Here is a 19178-nt window from a genome sequence, read left to right on the forward strand (position 1 = left end):
TTGGTTTTTTTTTTTAATTAGAGGTCAGAAACCAGACTTATTTGTGAAATCTCCCCATTTTTATAAGTTAACGTATTGTAAATTTTTTTTTAATATCATGTTGTCCAAATAAAACATACCTGGGCCATATGGTTTCTGATCTAAACTTTCTGCCCTGCCTAAGAATTCAAGCAACACATATTTTACTGAAATACTAGTAGATGTTGCATGATCTCTTTTAAGTTTTATTACTTAAATAAAACTTAACTGAAAAAAATTAAAATATGCCAAGAATTACCATCTTATTTCTAAGAAAAATGCTGTCAGTAAATAAATGTACCTCAGAATGAAGTAGAGAAGATTTTATAAATTATTCCCAATGGTTTCAATCTGAGGGAAACCACCCATCCCCCCAACTTCATGGCACAGAAAGAGCCACACACACAGGTCCCCTTCTGTTAGGCCTCCGCATCCCCATTCCTTATGGTGGAAACTGGTTTCCTACAGATGGACACCAATGAGTTATCTCACTAAATAGACATCTTTGCTTTTTCAAAATTGGACAGATACAAAGGAGGTTAAAACGAAGGGTAAGAAGTAAGATAGTGGGTGTCTGTGTGAAACCCCAGAAGCCTTGAAGCCTGAGGTCAGACCATCCTGAGGGTCCTGCCAGCCCTGGAAGCTAAGACCTTGATGAAGTTTGAAAAGCAGTTTGGCCTTTGGCAGCATACAGATTTACCTCCCGATCAGTATGGGTTAAAGCAAAGATTACAGGTGGTTGGTTGGTGGTTTTTTGAAAAGCCAACTATGATCCCATCATTGTATTTGTAAGTAAAATGTAAACTGTTCATACATTCTCTTAAACATCACAGTGAAAAACAAAGTACCCGTATATGTGATAGGGCAGGCAGAGGGCTCCACCTGCTCTGTCCTTGGCAAAGGACCTTGGCCACACAGATGAAAATGCGGGCTTGGCTGCTTCACGGGATACTCATGTTGTGCCATCCCACTGGAGCACCGGTAGACCCCAAAGGCAAGGCAGGGGGTGGGGATCATTTTTGAAATGTCTGTCCAGCTGTCTGTCTGCCAGCTTGGGAGTGCTGCGCCAAACTACAGGGACACTGATGAGACCACGGCTCTGCTTACATTCTCTAGAGAAGACTTGGCTTGGAGTGTGGCTGCCTGGATTCGAAAGTGTGTCCTTGACTCCATGGAGTAATTCTTGTAGTTTTGCCTGGAAGAGACCAGAGAATCGGACACATGAGGCTGCTGTAGAAAGTGCTTTCTCTTCAGTCTGAGCTGTGGGAGCCCACCAGCCAAGGAAGAGTTGTAGAAGTCTAAATCCCTGTCTCTGTCTAGAGAGAAAGTTGGGTGGTCTGCCAATAGGGATCAGCAGAAAGGGTTTGTGGCCAGCCCCTCCCCCAGACATCATGCCCTGTGGAACCCTCTTGGTCCTGATCAGTCCCTAGTCTTGAGATGTCAAGAGATAGATCTGTGGGCTGGAGCACAGGGGACCAGGGTCTTCACAAAGCCCTGTGGCCAACTTGAGTGTGATCCTGGGCAACTCACTTCCTGCTTCTGGGATTCCATTTCTTCATTGGTGAATTGAGAAGGAAGCCTTCCCACGCTTGGTGAGAGCTGGGCTCCCAGGGACGAGGGCCTGGGCTCTGGACTGCTATACTGTGCTTGCCAGCACTCTCCCTCTGCCCCCAGCCAAGGCTAATCCAGCCTTACTTGGCAGTTTCCAAGAGTTTGACAGCCTCTTCATTTCTGCCTTGCTCCATAAACAGCAAAGCCAGCTCCAGCAGGGCATTTGGGATCAAGTAGTGGTCATATTTAATCTTCTTTTCACTGTGGGGAAGAAGAGCACATGGCTTATAGGCTTGCCCTTGAAACGTCCTTCAGGCTTCTCCCAGGCCTTCCCCGAATGGGAGGATCTAACCCATGCCCCCAAGTGGGGTTTCTAGCTCTGAATTCTAATTTGGGAAGGTTCCCGCTACCTAGCTATCTAGACCTCTGCACCTGGGAGCCAGCTCCCTAACAACCTATGGCTCATGTGCCACTTCCACCTCAGTCCCCAAACCCCTTTTTCCTAGTTGAATTATTTATTGTATTGGGAAATGCCCTATCCCCAATCTGGCCCCTCTAACCAACCCACCATGCTGTCCCAGAACAATCTTTTTAGAACCCAAATCTGCCCTGCTTGGTATCCTTCCTTGCCCTATTCTGTCTTGGATAAAGTTCAGTCTTGTAAGCAAAACAGCCAGGCCCTTTGCAGTCTAGGTGCACCCCCCTTCCCCTTATTTTGTTTGCAATCCTTTCCCTCTGTAATTTCACCCAGCAGGACAATTTCATTGTCCCTCCAACCTCAGGCATATCTGTGCCCAACATCTGCACATGCTGTCCCTACTCCACTTAAAACTCCTCCTTCATTGCTTTGTCTGTCCAATAAACTTCACAATTTAACTGGTATCCTTGGAAAACCTCTCCTGGTATCTTGAATTAAGTTTAGCTCCCTCCTCAGGGCACCTGCTGTCTTCTCCACTTCCTTGTGCCACAGCCCTGGTCATATCAGATTGAGTTGCCTATAACTGTTGATCTGTAACATTTGTAATCCACAAGGGTAAGGGAAGGGTTGGTGAATTACAATCTTCAGGGGCACCATTAACAAATTCAGTGTAGACAGGCTCCTGTAGGTGAGCAGTCTGGCAGCCCTGCCAGATGAGGTGTGAATGATCTGTGCCCTGCACGGCCCTGGCACAGAGTAGACACTAGTACACATGTAGTGCCTAGGGGGAGGCACTGGAGTGCACAGGAGGGAGAAGCAGCCCTAAAAAGTCTGCCTGGGAGAACCAGGTTCAGTAGCCATCGGATTGAGAGCAGCCACAGAGGCACTTACTTGGCAGAGATGCTCCTGAAATTCTCCTCGGCCTCCTGGACACGGCCCAGGTATTTCAGACACAGGCCTTTCAGCAGCTTCACCAAGCACTCATCATCCACTGAGTACTCGTTCTCTGAGAACAGGGCATGAGAGGAGAAAACAGGCTTGTTCGTTTCTGCAACAGTTACTCATGGAGTCCCTACTCTGTGCTGGGCCCTGAAGACACAGGTGACTCACACATGGTCCCTGTCCTCCGGGAGCTCACATCTGGGAAGGAAAGACATACTGAGACGACGACAATTCAGTGAATCAAGGCTGCTTGAAGGAGGCCCAGGGGCTGTGGGAGCCCATCAGAGGCCTTGACTCTACCCGGGGGACAAGAGACAGCTTGGAGGAGCTGTCGTTGAAGCTCAGTCTAGAAAGGCACATCCCCCAGTAGGGGGTGTGCAGGAGGCAATGGATGGATGTTTCTCTCTCGTTGATGTTTCTAACTTTCTATCCCTCTCCCTTCCTCTGTAAAAAAAAAAAAAAAAAAAAAAAAAAAAAGTCAATAAAATATATTTTAAAAAAAAATAAAAGAAAGGCAAAGGTCAGTTACCAGGGTAGAGAAAGGAGGAGGGATATTTTCGGTAGAGGAAAACTTGAACTGCAAGTCCTGTGGTCTGACCCAACCTGGCAGATTCAAGGGCCTGGGATAGTCACCTGGGCCCTTTTCCAGCATCTCTTCAGCCTTGGTGATAATCTCAAGTATCCCATCTGTGAGTTCGGGCTGCTTCCCAATCACAGCGTAGCCATTCCAAATGTACATCATTTCCTGAAGGTAGGGGAGCAAGTCAGTCCTAGGTTTCTTCCATGGGGTCTCAGTTTCCCCATCTGTAAAATGGGCAGCTCAGATCAGAGGATCACTAAAGGCCCTTATGAGCTTCTAAATATTGGAGAAATCATTTACCTCAGCACTTCAGTGTTTCCAATAGAGTTTAAGACTGTGTCACTTCCTGTTCCCCAAGGCATTGGGCTTGAGTGACCATCCTGAAAACTATGAAACTCCCTGATTCCTTCTTCTGCCTTGACTTCTGGGAAGCTCAGAATACTAGCATGTTTATTCGTAGTAATTTTGTTGCTTGGGTTAGCATTTTCTAAACTATCAAACCAAGTAATAGATGTGAAAGTGATTTGTATACATAAAGTTCTAGAAAGACATTATTATGGTTCTTGTTATGTTCTAGGGAGGGAATTTAAGTTTAGACCAGTGTTTCTGAAGATCATATGGTTCCAAGTTAGCAAATATTCCATTAAAAAAAAAAAGCCAGGGCCCAATGAGTTATGAAAAAATGTATTCAAGCTTCTTGAGGCTTACCCTGCTGATTGGTATATAAAAGCTCCAAGGTCTACAGTATATACACTTTGTTTAGAACAGTCTTACCTAATATATTTCAGAAATCATTTTACGCATAAATTGTACTTTCCAGATTATAATTTGGGAAATTCCGAAATTTTCCCTACCCTTCCTTACAACCCCTCCCCCATTTGATTACAATAGTTTTACTTTATAAAATATTTCTAAATAGAGATAGTCAGGATACAAGTTCTAAATACATTCTATAAATATTGAATGCTTTGATTTATAAAGTGTAACATTTTATCAGCTGATCCTCATAGCTGTTCTATGAAGTGGGCAAGGTATATATTACCCCATTTTAAGGAAGGGGACCCTACCCAAGGTCACACATTAATGAGGAGGAGTAGATCCAGGACCAATAAAAGGTCTTTGAGGACCTTTTCTACTTATCTGATGACTGCTAAAATCATGCATAGAATTAGCATCATAACAATGATTCGGAACATGGGCTCAGAAACCAGACTATTTCTGTTAAACCCTGATTCTTACTAACATTGCAACCTGGACAGGTTATTTTATCTTTCTACTTATATCTTATCCACTTATTAGATACCTTTCTACTTTTATTATCTATTGGGACTTAAGTATCCCCATCTGTAAAATGGGAATACCACTAGCACCTACTCAGAGGGTTATTGTGAGGATCAAATGAGGCCATGGGCGATGGGTGTGTGTAACCTTGAACACAGCTATTAATAATAGTGTCAGCTATTATTTCAGAGCTGACTATACCAGTCTCAGGGCACAGGAGCTCAGAAAAGCTCAGCCTGGTGAACAACCACCACGTGACAAGACTGAAACAATAAGGGTAGGAACACAAACAGCCTCTGCCTGGGGACAGGGTGTAGGCTGTCTAGGAAGGCTGCTCACTTGTCACCACACCCTCAGGAGACCAGCACTTCTTCAGAGGCCAGGGCTGCCTCGACTCATCTGTCTCCCCATCCCAGGTGAATTGTGAAATCCTCTTCCAGGCCCCTGAGGCATGAAGGTCTTTCTCCCTCATCCACTTCCTCTGGGCCCATGGTTGTACCCCTGGCTCTCAGCTAACCCCTATAATCCCCCAAAAAATGCAATCCCAAAAGACCCTCCTACCCACCAGAGCAGGGATTGGCAATGAGATGGGTTTGGGAGCGAGGTAGCGCCTGGACTTCCTGATGGCAAACTTCTCTGTGGGTAGAGACTTCCCAGCTATCTTGAGTTTCAGGCCTGGCACAGCCCTGCAAAGGAGACGAGGAGGGTGGGGAAGGGTGAGAAAAAGAGAGAGAGAACTGAGAATCCCCAGACTGCCTAGTGGCTGCTTGCCACCTCTCTGGGCCTCAGTTTCCCCATCTATATGATAGTGTTGGACTCACAGCCTACATCTTGTTTCACAGGCCTTGACCCAAGACCTGACCACTTCCTGTGGGTAGGCAAAGGGCTCCTTCACAGCAGCTGGCAGAGGAGAGGATATACACAAACGCCCAGGCCTGTTCTGCCTTCAGGCTGTCTCTTCTCCAGTCCCTGGGCCCCGTTTCCGGAGGGGCTGGCCCCATTTCACAGTGGAGACTAATACCCAAGAACGGGAGGGACCTGCCCAAGACCGCACATCTGGAAGCTTTAATTAGCTCTTGCCACAGGCAGTTGTGGCCTCAGCTGTTTGCAGGGGCAGAGTAAAATGTGGTATGCAGCTAAGCAAGCCTCCACATCTGGGGCCTCACCCACCCAGCTCCATCCCACCTTCCGATTTCTGCCACAGTCACGGGGTGTGGCTGTGACCCTCAAGCCTGAGCCGCCCAGGAAACAACCGGGCCTCGTTGTGAGCTCCCCCACCGAACACCCGCCCTGTTTATTCACGGCAAAACTCCTCCCGGCCTGTTTTCTCCTTTCCAAAATGGAGATAAAGATAGGAAGGAGAGCAGAATTGTCACCCCACAACAGGCCTCTCTGGCAGAGGATTATTTTAGGCTGGTTATTTTTAAAAAATAGCAGACACAGGAAAAGCTCTTGAAAACCTAGAAGTTACCTTTTGTGAGAGACATATTTACAAGGGGTATCCCATCTGTTAGGGTAGCTCCCTCTCTGGACCAGGAAGCGGGAGATGACTAAATCTCTAGATCACATGTGTCAAACACAAGGCCCGCGGGCCAAATCCGTCCTGCCAGGCCTTGCAATGTGGCCCGCACCGCGCTGTCATCACTGCACTCTGCTGCGTTTCCATCACAATGACAGTTTATGACTGTTCAGTAAACCATTCGGCCCGCGATTTAGGCTGGATTTTAGATTTTGGCCCCTTCTCTGATTGAGTTCGACACCCCTACTCTAGATGCTCATCAGTGCAGAAGAAAAGGACTTCATTATGCATCACAACCTTACCCTTGTTGACTGTGCTTTCCTGGTGACCCCACATACTGGCTCCCCATCCCCAACACCTTTAGTCTCCCGCTGAAGATGGTATTTAAGATTGGTTGCTCAGTTTTCCTGGGTCTCTCCCTCTCCCACATGTACAGGAGACATTCAGGTTATTTAACTTCTGTTTGTTTTTCTCCTGATAATCTGTCTTTTATTGGGGGGGGAGGAGGGAGGAGAAGGGTTTCAGCCCCAACCTAAAAGAATAGAGGGAAAATTATCTTCCCCATTCTCAACCTGCAAGGCTGAGCCCTGCTCCTGACCCTTTGAAGAAAAAGCAAACACAGCAGTTGCAGGTAAGAATAAAAACAGCCACCCTTTGGTGGGCCCAGGCCCCGCACCAGGCTCTTTAAATATATTTTCTATTTATTTGCAAAACAGCCCTGCAAGGCAGAGGTTATTCTCATTTTATGGATGCTGAGATTGTCTGAGGTGACACAAATAAGAAATGGCAAAGGCTGGATTTAATCCTGTTTGCTTGCTTCAACTCTGGCTCTCTGTGTGCTTCTCTGAGTGAAAGCAGGTTAACGCAGCCAAAGGTACGTCTCTGGACCTCAGTGTCCTACTGACCTGACGAAAGAGGCTCAGTGGAAAGGATGTCGACAAAACCACTTTGGCGAAAGAAAGCCTCCGAACAGACTCAAAGGGCTCTATAAGCAGCCGCAGGAGGTGGTGATGGGAGGGAATGGCGGGCATGTGAGGCAGTCCTGGGGGAGGGTACAGGCGCGCAGGGCCAGGGGTGCTGTCAGCTCAGGGTGTCTGAACAGACCCTGGCTGAAGCCTACAGTGGGGGTGCAATGGTGGAACTCACCTAAACAACTCCACTTCATCATCCCCAAACGGCTTGTAGTCGTCCGTCCCAAACATGCTGAGGTAGGCAGCCTTCATGTAGATGTAGGTGGCCTGTGAGAGGCAGGGCAAGAGTCGTGTGAGGAGCCCACCTTCCCAGAACAGCTGTGGAGGCTGCAGACCACATCTTACTCCGCCGAGGAAGCCACAACCCACAAGGGAATTCATTTGGCACAAACACCTCACTGGACCCAGCACAGGAGCTGACATTATCCCCCGGCCCCAGGGGAGAAGCTGAAGAACTTGAGCTGGGAGTTAAATCCGGGACGGGCCCATATGAAAGCGGCTGCCACCCTCCTCACTCTGAAGCAATGGAGAAAGGGACTCAAGCAACCAGTGCATGGACGCACAGGCAGCGCTGAGGATAGGATAGAGATACGCAGGCCGGGCAGCAAGGGCTTCTGGGAAGCAATTGCTTCCGACTGGGCCCCTGAAGGCCAACAGGAAGATTCACAGAGTCCTTGAGGATGGACTTCCCAGGCAAGAGAAACAGCTGAGCAGAGCCTGTGTATAACCAAGACACACACAGGTAGCATAAAGTATGGGATGCATAAATGAGAGGTGAGGCTAGAAGAGTGAGCAGGACCCTGGGCCACGGCTATCTGAACTGGTGAAACTGCCTACTGTGTGCTAGGTGCTCCACATACATCACCCCGTGTGATCCCAAAGACAATGCTAGGGTAGGCACCCTCTGCTTCCTGGGACCTCAGAGCTGCTTGGGGCAGAGCTGGGAGTGACCCCAGGTATGTGTGGCTTTAAGGGCCTTGTTCACTGGATCCACGGCCACCCTGACAGGAAAGGGGTGGCTGTGCAGAACCCTCTTCCTCCACCCAGAGATCCTGAAAGCTGTGCCCCTTCCCAGTGCCAGAGGAGTCTGGCTCTGTGCTGCCCTCCAGTGGCCGAGCCCTGAATCACAGATCCTGCCACCCCCGCTGCTGCCAAGGAAACTATACCTGCCCACCTGCCATTAGCACAGAAAGAAGTGTACTGGGTGGAGGAGGAACCGGAGCCGGACATCCTGGAGCCTAGTCTCTGGAGAAGGCGGAAAGCAGCCCCAGCCATGCTGAAGCCCAGGGCTACTCCTAGTTCTACGCTGACCTCAGCACCTCAGTCGGCCCTTCACAAAAACAGAAAAACTGGGTGTGGTGGGAAGAATCACCCCTCACTGAAACCTGTTCCGCATCCCATCTTCCTTGTGTCATCCTTGCCTTCTCCTTCCCCATCCTGGCCAGCACTGAGTCACTAAGTCCTCATGGTTCTACCTTCCCTCTAGCTCTTGCATCCACTGGCCTTGAGCTGTCCTTCACCTCACTGCACCAGCCTCCACACTGCTCCTGCTGCAGGCCACCAGGAATGTCTTTTTATTGTCCTAGTTTATATGGTCTCCTAACCCGCCTTCCCGCACCCGCTCCTGCCCCTGCAAGCCATTCCCCACTCCATGCCGGTCAGATCTTTTTATGTCAAATTACGTCCGTATGTCCTTGAAATGTATCCCATCACAGGATAAACCCAAACCCCCTCTCATGGCCTGCAGGCCCTATCCAGTCTCCCCCAGTTTCCTCTCCCACTGTGTCCCCCTCCCTCACTTTGTTCTAACCACCCTGGCTTCTGGGCCATTTCCAGAATACATGAAAGGCACTCAGCTTCAGGTGGCAGTGCCCAGCAACCCCGGGAGGGAGTTCTTAAAGCCCAGATCTAAACCACACGCATCAGGGGTGCTTTCGCAGTCAGACTAAAGCCTAAACAGCCACACAGGGCCCTTCCTGACCTGCTCTTCTAGCTCCTCTTCTGCCAGTTATTCCCCATCAAGCCCTTCAACTCACCCCAGGCCTTCCCTCTGCCTAAGATGTCATTGTTCCTTCTCTGCCAGGCTTACCGTTGTCTTCCTCTAAGAGGCTTCTCCCTCCAGACAGCTCACCCACCTTGAGTCACCAGGAGGGAGGGTGGATGCAGTGACCTAGCATTGTGACACCTTTGAACATCAAGCTATTAAGGGATCTGTGGGGCACATTGACGGAAAACAGCAGCCGCCGCCTCTGATGGGACTTCTGCCTCCCCAGGGTTATCCGTTTGCCCTGGTTCCTGTAGTTTCTGTATTACTCTACCAGGATCTGTGCAGTCAGACAGCCCTTGTCTTCCAGAAGCTCCAGCAGCCCTGGCCAGTGCTTCTCAGTGGTTAGAACACCAACCCCTATACCAAAGGCTCATGGGTTCGATTCTCAAACCTGGGTTGCAGGCTTGATCCCCACCCCAGTAGGGGCATGAGCAGGAGGCAACCAATCGATGTGTCGTTCTCACATCAATGTTTCTCTCCCCTACTCCTCCTCCCTGATACTCTTGCTAAAAATCAATGGAAAAAAAGATCCTCGATAAGGATTTATAAAAGAAGAAGTTACAGCCAGTGACTTACAGGGGGTTTCTCCATAGTCCCACAACCCTTCACCTGGGGACACAGAGCCTCTTAGCAGCATCCTGACTTCCAGCTTTTGACCTTTCTGTTCTCTTGACTTGGGGTGTCCTTTACTCCACTCTAATTCCTCCTCCTCCAAAATCAGCTCAGATGTCTCCTCTTCCAGAGGCCTCCCCTGTTTTTGTGGCTGGGCGGCTGGGCGGCTGGGCGGCTGGGTGGCTGGGCGGCTGGGCGGCTGGGCGGATGGGCGGATGGGTGGCTGGGCGGCTGGGTGGATGGGTGGATGGGCGGCTGGGTGGATGGGCGGCTGGGCGGCTGGGCAGCTGGGTGGCTGGGCTGCCCAGGGCTACCTCTGAGCTCCCGTTTCCCTCCTTGCTGCAGGGCATGCAGTTGTCACCTAGTTTCTGGCTGAGGGAAACATGAAGGCTCCAAGGGCAGAGAGGGATGCCACAGCCAAATCCCTACAGCTGAAAGTTGGGGGACTCTGGCGGCCAAGGGCTGGAGAGGAGGAATGAATGAGGCCCCAGAACTCAGGGTGCTACAACCCCCACGTTCACAGGAACCCCTTCTGAGGAAAACACCAGAGAGCGTGGGGGCTGACCACCCCAGAGTCACAGAGCTGGACACCGAGCTGACTCGGCGAGGCTTCCTGATGCCTGGGAGGCCTGGGCCTCCCTCTGCTCTCACCCCAGCTGTGTGCACCCTCCCCCCACCCCCCTCCCCTGGGTAGGCAGACCCAGCTGTCCAGCTCAGTCCACAGGAAGGCTTCTAGGTCACCTGTTGAAGAGGTTCCTGGAGTGAGTCTGCGCTCTTACTGGGAGTGGGAAGCGCTGAGGAATGAATGCCGGGCCCTCAGGGCTGGGCGTGAGGGAGCCCCTCTAGCAGCAGGGCAAGCGGGGCCTCCTCGGGAGACTTGAGGGACAAGGGAAGAGCAGAGAGAGGCCTTGGAGTCTCGCAGAGCTGGCTTCACACCCCGTCCGTCACCAACAGCCCCTCTTAGCCACAGCAGCCCCGGTGTGCCCAGCGGAGATCACTTCTGCCTCGCTGGGCGTGGTGTGGAGGAAGTGGCAGGCTCTGGGCACATGGTGAGAGCTCAGGGACACCCTGCCCCTTCCCCCAACCCCACCTGTGCCAGGCCCAGGGAATTCCCTTTCATTGGGTCCCCAGGCGGGGGACTGAAGAAGGACTTCCATGCAGAGGTGGGGAGGGATGAGAAACAGGGACTTAAAAGATATTGAGACATATGTGCCTCTGGTATAGGTAGTTACCTATACCAGATTAGGTGCTGATGATCTATCAGTGTTTCCCAAACTTTTGACAGATGTGTCCCCCTTCTATAACTTTCGTAATGCTGAGTACCCCTCGTACTCATGAGAACGTAGAATTAGGCACAGCTAAGCACGGTGCAGTGCATATCCCCACCAAACTCCGGTGCAACGCGTACCCCCTCCAAACTCTTCCCGTACCCCTGGGGGTACGCGTACCACACTTTGGGAAATACTGACTAGATGATTCCAAAACTCTCTGTTCAGAATGCTGTGCTAGCATTTCTCTGGTAATAATGGCTAATACTTATTTCACCACTTCCCTCGATACTATGTTTTCACCTTTGATGGGCACCTATTTTGCTTTGTTTTGCCTTATAGGCATCGATTTAATCCCCCAAATGCTTCTTTTGGGGACATCACGCCATTTTTCTTCTGCAACCACCTCTCTTCTGCTCCCATCCTCTGTTCCCAGCATTGACATGCAATCTGTGCAGACCAATGAGGCTGGATCGTGGGACTTCGGTTGAAACCAAAGGGATGATGGGAGCTAGGGGCATGCAGCCCAGGGCCACCCTGCCTGTCACCTGGAGAGAGCCTGCCTGTACAGCAAAGGTCTCACTGAAGAGAACACAGCCACAGGTAGAAAAACAGCCCTGACGACTCGATTTGCATTCCTGGATCCAGCCCTATCTGAAGTCAGTTTGCCTAGAATTTTCTGTTGTATGAACCAATACAGCGAAGTCCAATACAGTGGCCACTAGCCTTTTAAATTTTAAATTAAAGTTAAAGAAAACTGAAGACACCCGGTTTCCCAGTTGCACTAGGAACATTTCAGGTGCTCGCTGCGCCCATGTGGCCGGTGGATGCTCCCTGCACCCATGTGCCGTGTGGATGGTGCAGGACAGAAATTCCCTGCCGGACAGCTCTACCCTGGGCAGTGCTAGCCATGCGTCTGTCCTTGTGACTAAAGCTCCTGACGGGCACAGTATAGTTAAGTTTCTCTGTTCCTCACTGTCTCTCGTTCCTTCCCACCCCGAGTCCTGTTAGGAGTTATGGTTCTGTTTAAATTCCAGCTGGGACATCTGTGTTCGGTTAGGAGTTTGCCCTTGGTCTGGGCGCATGGCCAATCTGGGTTGGCCTAGTCCCCCTCCTGCCCCCCAGCACTCGGTGGGAGCCCACCTTGGACCAGGAGTTCTCCTTGCTGAGCAGGTCGGCGTAGAAGTAGGCCATCTTCCACTGGCCCTTGTAGGTGAAGCACCACATCAGCTCCCAGTAGCACATGTGGTGAAACTGCTTCCAGTGCTGCTGGGCCTCACAGCACTCCTCGAAGCGCCGGATGGCCTGTGGGCACCAGCTGTTCAGCCTTCCGGTGCCCCCCGGCCGAGCCCACCCTCCCTTCGCACCCACCCTGTGCACATGGTCCACCACTGTGCGGAAGGCGGGCCTCCCGTCCTCCTTATTCCCCCACGTCTCCCAGGGCCTCAGGCCCACTTCCTGCCTCTCTCTGGAGCTCTAGTCTTTCCACCACAGAGTGAAAGTGCAGGACAGAGCTATCATGGAGGGAGAGCAGGTAGTGGGAAGTGTTAACATTAAAGCAATGTAACAGCATCTGTGCCTCAGAGCAAGCTCCAAAGGTTTCGGAAGCTCCTCCGGAGTGAGCTGGGTCTGGGCGTCTGTGCTGCTGCCGGAGGAGTCACAGCCAGGGCAGCAGGAGATCCCAGGACTCCACTCTGTGGAGTCCATCCCGGGCCTTGGCTTAGTGCTGGGGTCCCCCTCTCCAGCCCCTCCGATGGCTCCCTCCCTTCTATGGAGCCCTCACTTTCCACCCTCCCCAGGCCCCTGTCCTAATCTCCCTGGCAGAACCGGCTCCTCCCCAGACTGCCTCAGAAGTGCCTCTCCCACTCCTGCTCTGCTGTCCCTTTTCTCTTGGGCCCCTCCCAGCCGGCCCGGGCCCTGAGGATGTCTGAGCGTCTGACTCCCTGCTGGCCTGGGAGGCCCCCCCCCCCCGGCCCCCTACCCCCCCCCCTCCCCGGTACTCACGGCGTCAACGTTGCCTTTGATGGCTTCAATCCGCCCTGCAAAGAACAGGAAGATGGCGCCCTGCAAAGACACACGTGTGGGTCTGTGAGGGCCCACGCAGCGCACGTGGGCAGGGGTGTCTGGCAGGAGTGGAGCTCACCTTAGGGTATCGCTGCAGGTAGGGCTTCAAGAGCTTCTCTGCCTCCTCGATGTTGACATTCCCGGTGCCTGGAGGAGGCGGGGGTACAACACATGTCACCTGCACCACGGGCTCCTGTGTTCCTGCCGGCAACCCACCAGGCCCTTCTCAGGGCCTCTGCTCCCCGCTCCGTGAAATGGGGATGATATTGCCGAAGCCGGTTTGGCTCAGTGGATGGAGCGTTGGCCTGCGGACTGAGGGGTCCCGGGTTCGATTCTGGTCAGGGGCATGTACTACCTGAGTTGCGGGCACATCCCCGGTAGGGGGTGTGCAGGAGGCAGCTGATCGATGATTCTCTCTCACCGATGTTTCTGGCTCTCCGTCCCTCTCTCTTCCTCTTTGTTAAGAATCAAAAAAATATACATATTTTTTAAAAAATGGGGATGATATTCTTCTATCTCTAGAGTAGAGGTCGGCGAACTCATTAGTCAACAGGGCCAAATATCAACAATACAGCAATTGAAATTTCTTTTGAGAGTCAAATTTTTTTAATTTAAACTTATTCTAATGCCATTTCTTTAAAATAGACTCGCCCAGGCCATGGTACTTTGTGGAAGAGCCACACTCCAAGGGGCCAAAGAGCCACATGTGGCTCTCAAGCCTCAGTTTGCCGACCACGGCTCTAGAGGGATGTGAGGATTAAATAAGCACCGATGTCGCCTCTAGCATATGACAGGGCTCAGTAACGAAGAGTCCATGCCCACTAACCCCAAGGAGCTGTGCCCAGAACCCCAAGGAGCTCCCTACAGTGTCTTCACACCCTCTACGAGGTGGGCCTGGGCATCCCCATTTCACAGGTGAGAGAGCTGAGGTTGGGACCTACTCAAACTATGAGGAGGTGAGAAGTCCACAGGCCCCAGGACAGTTGAGGTGGCTCTGCTGTTTGTGGCTTCAGGGCCCCATCCCCAGTCTGAGGAGCCCAGTCAGGGTGTGTAACCCCTCACCGGCTTGACCCCTGCCCTTAGGGCCAACCACCCCCCAGAGGACCTGCACTGGCCCCCAGGACACTCCTACCGAGCACGAAGGTGAGGAAGGTGTGGTAGCACAGCAGCAGCATGACGCAGAGCACCGCCCGGAAGCTGTGCCCCGAGGCACCCTCCGCCAGCTGCAGCAGCCCGTAGTCCTGCAGGCGGACGAGAGGCCAGGTTGAGGCCAGCAAGGCCTGGGCTCCCCAACCCACCCTGGGACCCACGGAGGGCAGGGGCCTGGAGGTGCTGCTGGAGATGGGGGTTAGGAGTGGTGTAGCCAGGAGGCCAGGTCAGCTGCCCCCAGGCTGTGCCACCCGGGGGAAGGGGCTGTCCTCTCGGACACTGCTGCTAAGGCCATAGAGGAGGCTGGGGTCTAGGTGTCTCCACCTCCTCCACAGCCCCTCCCCCATTCTCCCCCCTCTTCACCTGTCTGGCTGGTGGAGGGTGCTGAGGCCCTGAGCAGCCCCAGGCCCGGTGAGGGGAGGAGGAATGACAAGAAGGCAGGTAATCCTAACCCACAGGCCCAGGGCACAGATGGGACCATGAGGACTGTGGTCCGGGAAGGCTCCCTGGAGAAGACTCCAGAGGCTGGCCGGGGAGGAGCAGAAGCCGGACCCCAATTACATCCCTGCGGCACTCTGCCTCTCAGTCTGTCCCAGTGTTCCTGTGCTCGCTAGGGGACAAATCTGCCTCCCTGCCTCACACCCTCCAGGGCTCCCCTACTTCCAGGATGAAGACAGAGCCTGTGCCGGCGCCTCCATTCCGGCCTCGCCACCTCTCTTCCCGGCCAGGCAGGCCGCACTGTCACGCTGCGGCCGGCATTCTCATCCCCTCCCCTCCCAGCAGCATCCTGAAATCCTCCTTACCTGCGACCCCAGGGCCTTCTCAAGAAAACAAAGCTGAAAGGGACTTTCAGAGCCTCCCACCGGTGTTTTCCCGCCTGGCTCATGGACCACACATGGCGACCAATATTTTAGAGGTCCACGCACAGGCATGAGGAAGCAGAGGGTCCCACGGCAGGGCCTTCCCTGCTCAGTTCTCTGTCTGTCCGTCTGACGGTGTCCAGGAGAACACCGGGCTCCGTGCTTGGCCTGTTCGACATCGCTCTGGCTCCGAGCTCCCTTCCTCACCGAGGGAACGGCCGTGGCAACCACTGGGTTTTTGTAAGATTGTTCGGTCCTCATAGGACTACTGTTATGATTGTGGTCTGTGTAGCATGTTTACTTTAAGTAAATTGAAATAAAACTTATGAGCTATTCTTCAGAAAAATAATAATATGTAACTAATAATATAGAGGTCTGTGCACATGGCAAAAATCAGCAAGGGCTAGCCGAAACCAGTTTGGCTCAGTGGATAGAGCATCCGCCTGCAGACTGAAAGGTCCCAGGTTCGATTCCAGTCAAGGGCATGTACCTTGGCTGCGGTACACATCCCCAGTAGAGTGTGTACAGGAGGCAGCTGGTCAATGTTTCTCTCTCATTGATGTTTCTAACTTTCTATCTCTCTCCCTTCCTCTCTGTAAAAAAATCAGTAAAAAAAATAAAAAATAAAAAAATAAAAAAATATATATTTATATATATTGATATATATTTTTTAAATCAGCAAGGGCTAGAAAAAGTTCAAATTTGAGAAACACTGACCTGGTTTATTTTATTTTTATTTTTTAATATTTTCATTGATTTCAGAGAGGAAGGGAGAGAGAAAGAGAGAAACATCAATGATGAGAGATTCATTGATTGGCTGCCTCCTGCACTGCCCCCTACTGGGGATTGAGTCTGCAACCCAGGCATGTGCCCTTGACCAGAATCGAACCTGGGACCCTTCAGTTCGCAGGCTGACACTCTATCCACTGAGCCAAACCAGGTCGGGCACTGGCCTGATTTTTTTTAAAAAAGCCCGTGTTTTACTGAAAAGAGGCTCAGTGTCACAGGGAGAAGGGCTGCCTTCTAGCCAAGTTCCTTCCCTCACACCAAGTCTCCTCTGCCTGAAGCTCTTCTTCATCTTCTACCTGGTCCTCAGGTTCCCGCCCTCAGTGAAGTGAGTCTGGTTTCCCCCCTCCGGGCCTGATGCATCGTAGGGCTTCTCTTGGGCATGTCCCACACCAGAATGGAGTCCAGAGGAAGGGACTGGCTCTGGCTCTTCACGTGTCAGGCTCAGGGAACAAGCCCCACCCAGGCCGCTGCCCAGAGCTGCCTCTCACAGCCGCCCTCGCCCCAGAGCCTGCACCCTGCGAGGTGCCCGGGCAGGCGCACGGCCCCACTTGACTGGAGAGCAGACTGACGCCCAGAGGGAGCGGGGCCTTGTCCAGGGAACCCATACCGATGGGGGCTGAGCCAGAACTGGCATTACCTTGTTTCCTGAAAACCCCACAAACTCCAGCAGCCTCAGGATCCTCGTGGGAAGCATGGACAGCGTCTGCAGGAACAGAAGCAGGTGGGCACGTGCAGGGGCAGCTGCCCTCCCCGCTCCCCAAACCCCAGAGTCCCGGGGCGATCCTGAGGGTGCGGGCCCCGTGTCTGCAGTGCCAGGTTTCCTGGACAGCCAGCTTCCCCAGACAGAGAAGTGTGACCGTCCACAGGAGCGGACTGCGCCCAGGTCCTCTCCCCACTCCCAGCCGGGTCACCTTGGGCAAGGTACGTCTCCTCTCTGTGCCTCCGTGTCCTCGTGTGTAATACTAGCCCTTACCTCATGGGGGGTGCTGTGCAGATGGGTCAAATTAATCCGTGTGAAGCCCATAGGAGGGGCCTGCACACGTTAGTCAGCTATTGTCATTCCTACACCGAACCCCTACTTTGGGCCAGGGACTCTCACTGCATTTGATCCTCAGAACAACCCAACCTAGAGGGCTTATTGACCCTTTTGACAGATGGGGAAACTGAGGCACAGGTAAGTGGGCAGGACCTGTCCAAGGCCCTGAAGCTCAGCAGAGGTGGAGGCAGGCCTTGAACCCAGGGCGGTCTGGCCAGAGCCTGCTAAAGCAGCCACGGCCCTTTGCAGCTGTGGTTCTCAGCACATGGCCCAGGATCCCAGCTCCCACAGGTACACAGGAGGAAACTGGAACTCAGAGCGGGGCCGGGACCCCTGCCCCAAGGCCTGTTCTTAGAACAGGCTTTGCCTGGAGTGGAGAGAGCCGCTCCCACCCCTTACCCACTCCCCCATATCACTCACACACACACACACACACACACACACACACACACACACAACTTTTCTGAGCCTCCGTGCTAACCCCTACTGCTCCTTCAGCCTAGAATGCCCTTCCCTGCCTAGAAAACTCCCCCCACCTATGGATGCTTCAAGATCCAGCTCCAATACCACCCCCTCCATGAAACCTTCCCCAAACCCCAGTCCCGGGTCATCAGCTGTCTCCCGGCCTGTCCCCTTCCCTGCCATTGGTCCGTGTTTGTCCCTTTCTGGTGCTATAGATATTGCCACTACAGAAGTAAATATTTAAGTTTACCACTTGACCTGGGGAGAAATGCACAAGGCGGACTCTGGAGCCAGTGCCAGCACCCACTGCACCCCCACCCACGCTGGGCACCCCCCCTCCCCCCAGGCTACCACAGCAGGGCCGGGGCTGGCACAGAGCCAGGCGCGCGGCAGAGCATGTGTGTGAGGCGGCATGTGCGGGAGGTTAATTCTGAGCCCAGACACGGGACCTGGGCGGGGGCTCTCCCACTCACCAGGTTGAAGGCGCCCACACCAAGCTTCACGCCGCCCTCAAAGTGCCTGTGGTTCTCCCCCTTGCAGTACTGCGAGGACTGCACCAGGCTGTCCAGCTCCCTGCGGAGGGAAGCGAAGCACACGTTGGGGGCTGGTCTCATCCCAGCGGGGCCGAACAATGCCCCACGCCCAGCTGACCTCCGAACGCTCGGTAGCAGGGATAGAACAGTTCCAGCAGTCCAGAAAGCTGGCGTTTCCAACCACCTCTCCCACCGTAATCACACGCTCCTCACCCCTGAATGCCAGCCGTCTCAGCCACGGCGCCCCTCCTTGTCCAATGCCTAGGCGGTTGCTGTGCTCTGCATTTTGTCTAAAACACTTCCTCAACCTCAGCACCGCGGGCATTTTAGGCTGAACGATTCTTTTTGGGGGTCAGGGGGCTGTCCCGTGCATCGTAGCATAGTTAGCAGCATCCCTGGTTTCTACCCACTAGATGCCAGTTGTGACAGACAATGTCTCATGGGGGTGTTACCCCCAGTTGAGAACCACCGGGCTAACTCCTACTGTTCCTTCAGCCTAGAATGCCCTTCCCCGCCTAGAAAACTCCCCCCACCTATGGATGCTTCAAGATCCAGCTCCAATACCACCCCCTCCATGAAACCTTCCCCAACCCCCAGTCCCTGAGGGTCATCAGCTGTTTCCCAGCCTGTCCCCTGCCCTGCCATTGGCCCGTGTTTAGCCAAGAAGAGGGGGTGTGCGAACTCCAACACCCCCTCTTCTTGGAGTCTCCTGGTTAGAATCCAGCTCTTCCCCCGGCCACTCGCTGTACAAAGCCCGTATCCCACGGCCTGGGACAGCACAGCGGCCTTATGGTGCGGTGCGCCTGCCTTCTTCCCTGCCTTGAGCATCCTGAAGGCTTTTAACCAGCAGACGCTGGCTGAGGCCGCTCTGGGCCAGGCACTGAGGGACAGCAGGGAGCCACCACGCTGCTGCCCGCCCCCCAAGTCTCCCACTCTGGGGGTCGGACCCCAGGGGGTCTGTGACGGGAAGGAGGGCCTCCAAGGAGAGGAACCCTGGGGCTGGACGCAGTCTGGGCTTCCGGGAAGGCTTCCCTGCGGAGCTGACATTTGAGCTGAGAGCTGAGGGGTGAGGAGGGAC

At 53.1% G+C, this 19178-nt stretch overlaps 1 protein-coding gene across 2 annotated transcripts in view; it reads right to left on the reverse strand.

Annotated features, from left to right (window-relative positions):
• Window positions 1-241: 241 nt before the first annotated feature.
• The window catches only part of TTC39A (tetratricopeptide repeat domain 39A), a 51243-nt gene continuing 32306 nt past the window's right edge, over window positions 242-19178 (reverse strand). For both annotated transcript variants that reach the window (XM_036447275.2, XM_036447276.2), the window contains exons 7-18: window positions 18041-18140; window positions 16707-16772; window positions 14404-14512; window positions 13351-13418; window positions 13212-13271; window positions 12351-12512; window positions 7456-7547; window positions 5356-5476; window positions 3563-3674; window positions 2879-2993; window positions 1714-1830; window positions 242-1213 (exon numbers count right to left, since the gene is read on the reverse strand). In XM_036447275.2, coding sequence (XP_036303168.1) covers window positions 1090-1213; window positions 1714-1830; window positions 2879-2993; window positions 3563-3674; window positions 5356-5476; window positions 7456-7547; window positions 12351-12512; window positions 13212-13271; window positions 13351-13418; window positions 14404-14512; window positions 16707-16772; window positions 18041-18140 — 1246 coding nt within the window. In that variant the 3' untranslated portion in view covers window positions 242-1089. The remainder of the gene's footprint in view (window positions 1214-1713; window positions 1831-2878; window positions 2994-3562; window positions 3675-5355; window positions 5477-7455; window positions 7548-12350; window positions 12513-13211; window positions 13272-13350; window positions 13419-14403; window positions 14513-16706; window positions 16773-18040; window positions 18141-19178) is intronic.

This window comes from Pipistrellus kuhlii, unplaced genomic scaffold (genome assembly GCF_014108245.1).
Source record: "Pipistrellus kuhlii isolate mPipKuh1 unplaced genomic scaffold, mPipKuh1.p scaffold_m20_p_2, whole genome shotgun sequence".
NCBI classification, from domain to species: Eukaryota; Metazoa; Chordata; class Mammalia; order Chiroptera; family Vespertilionidae; genus Pipistrellus; species Pipistrellus kuhlii.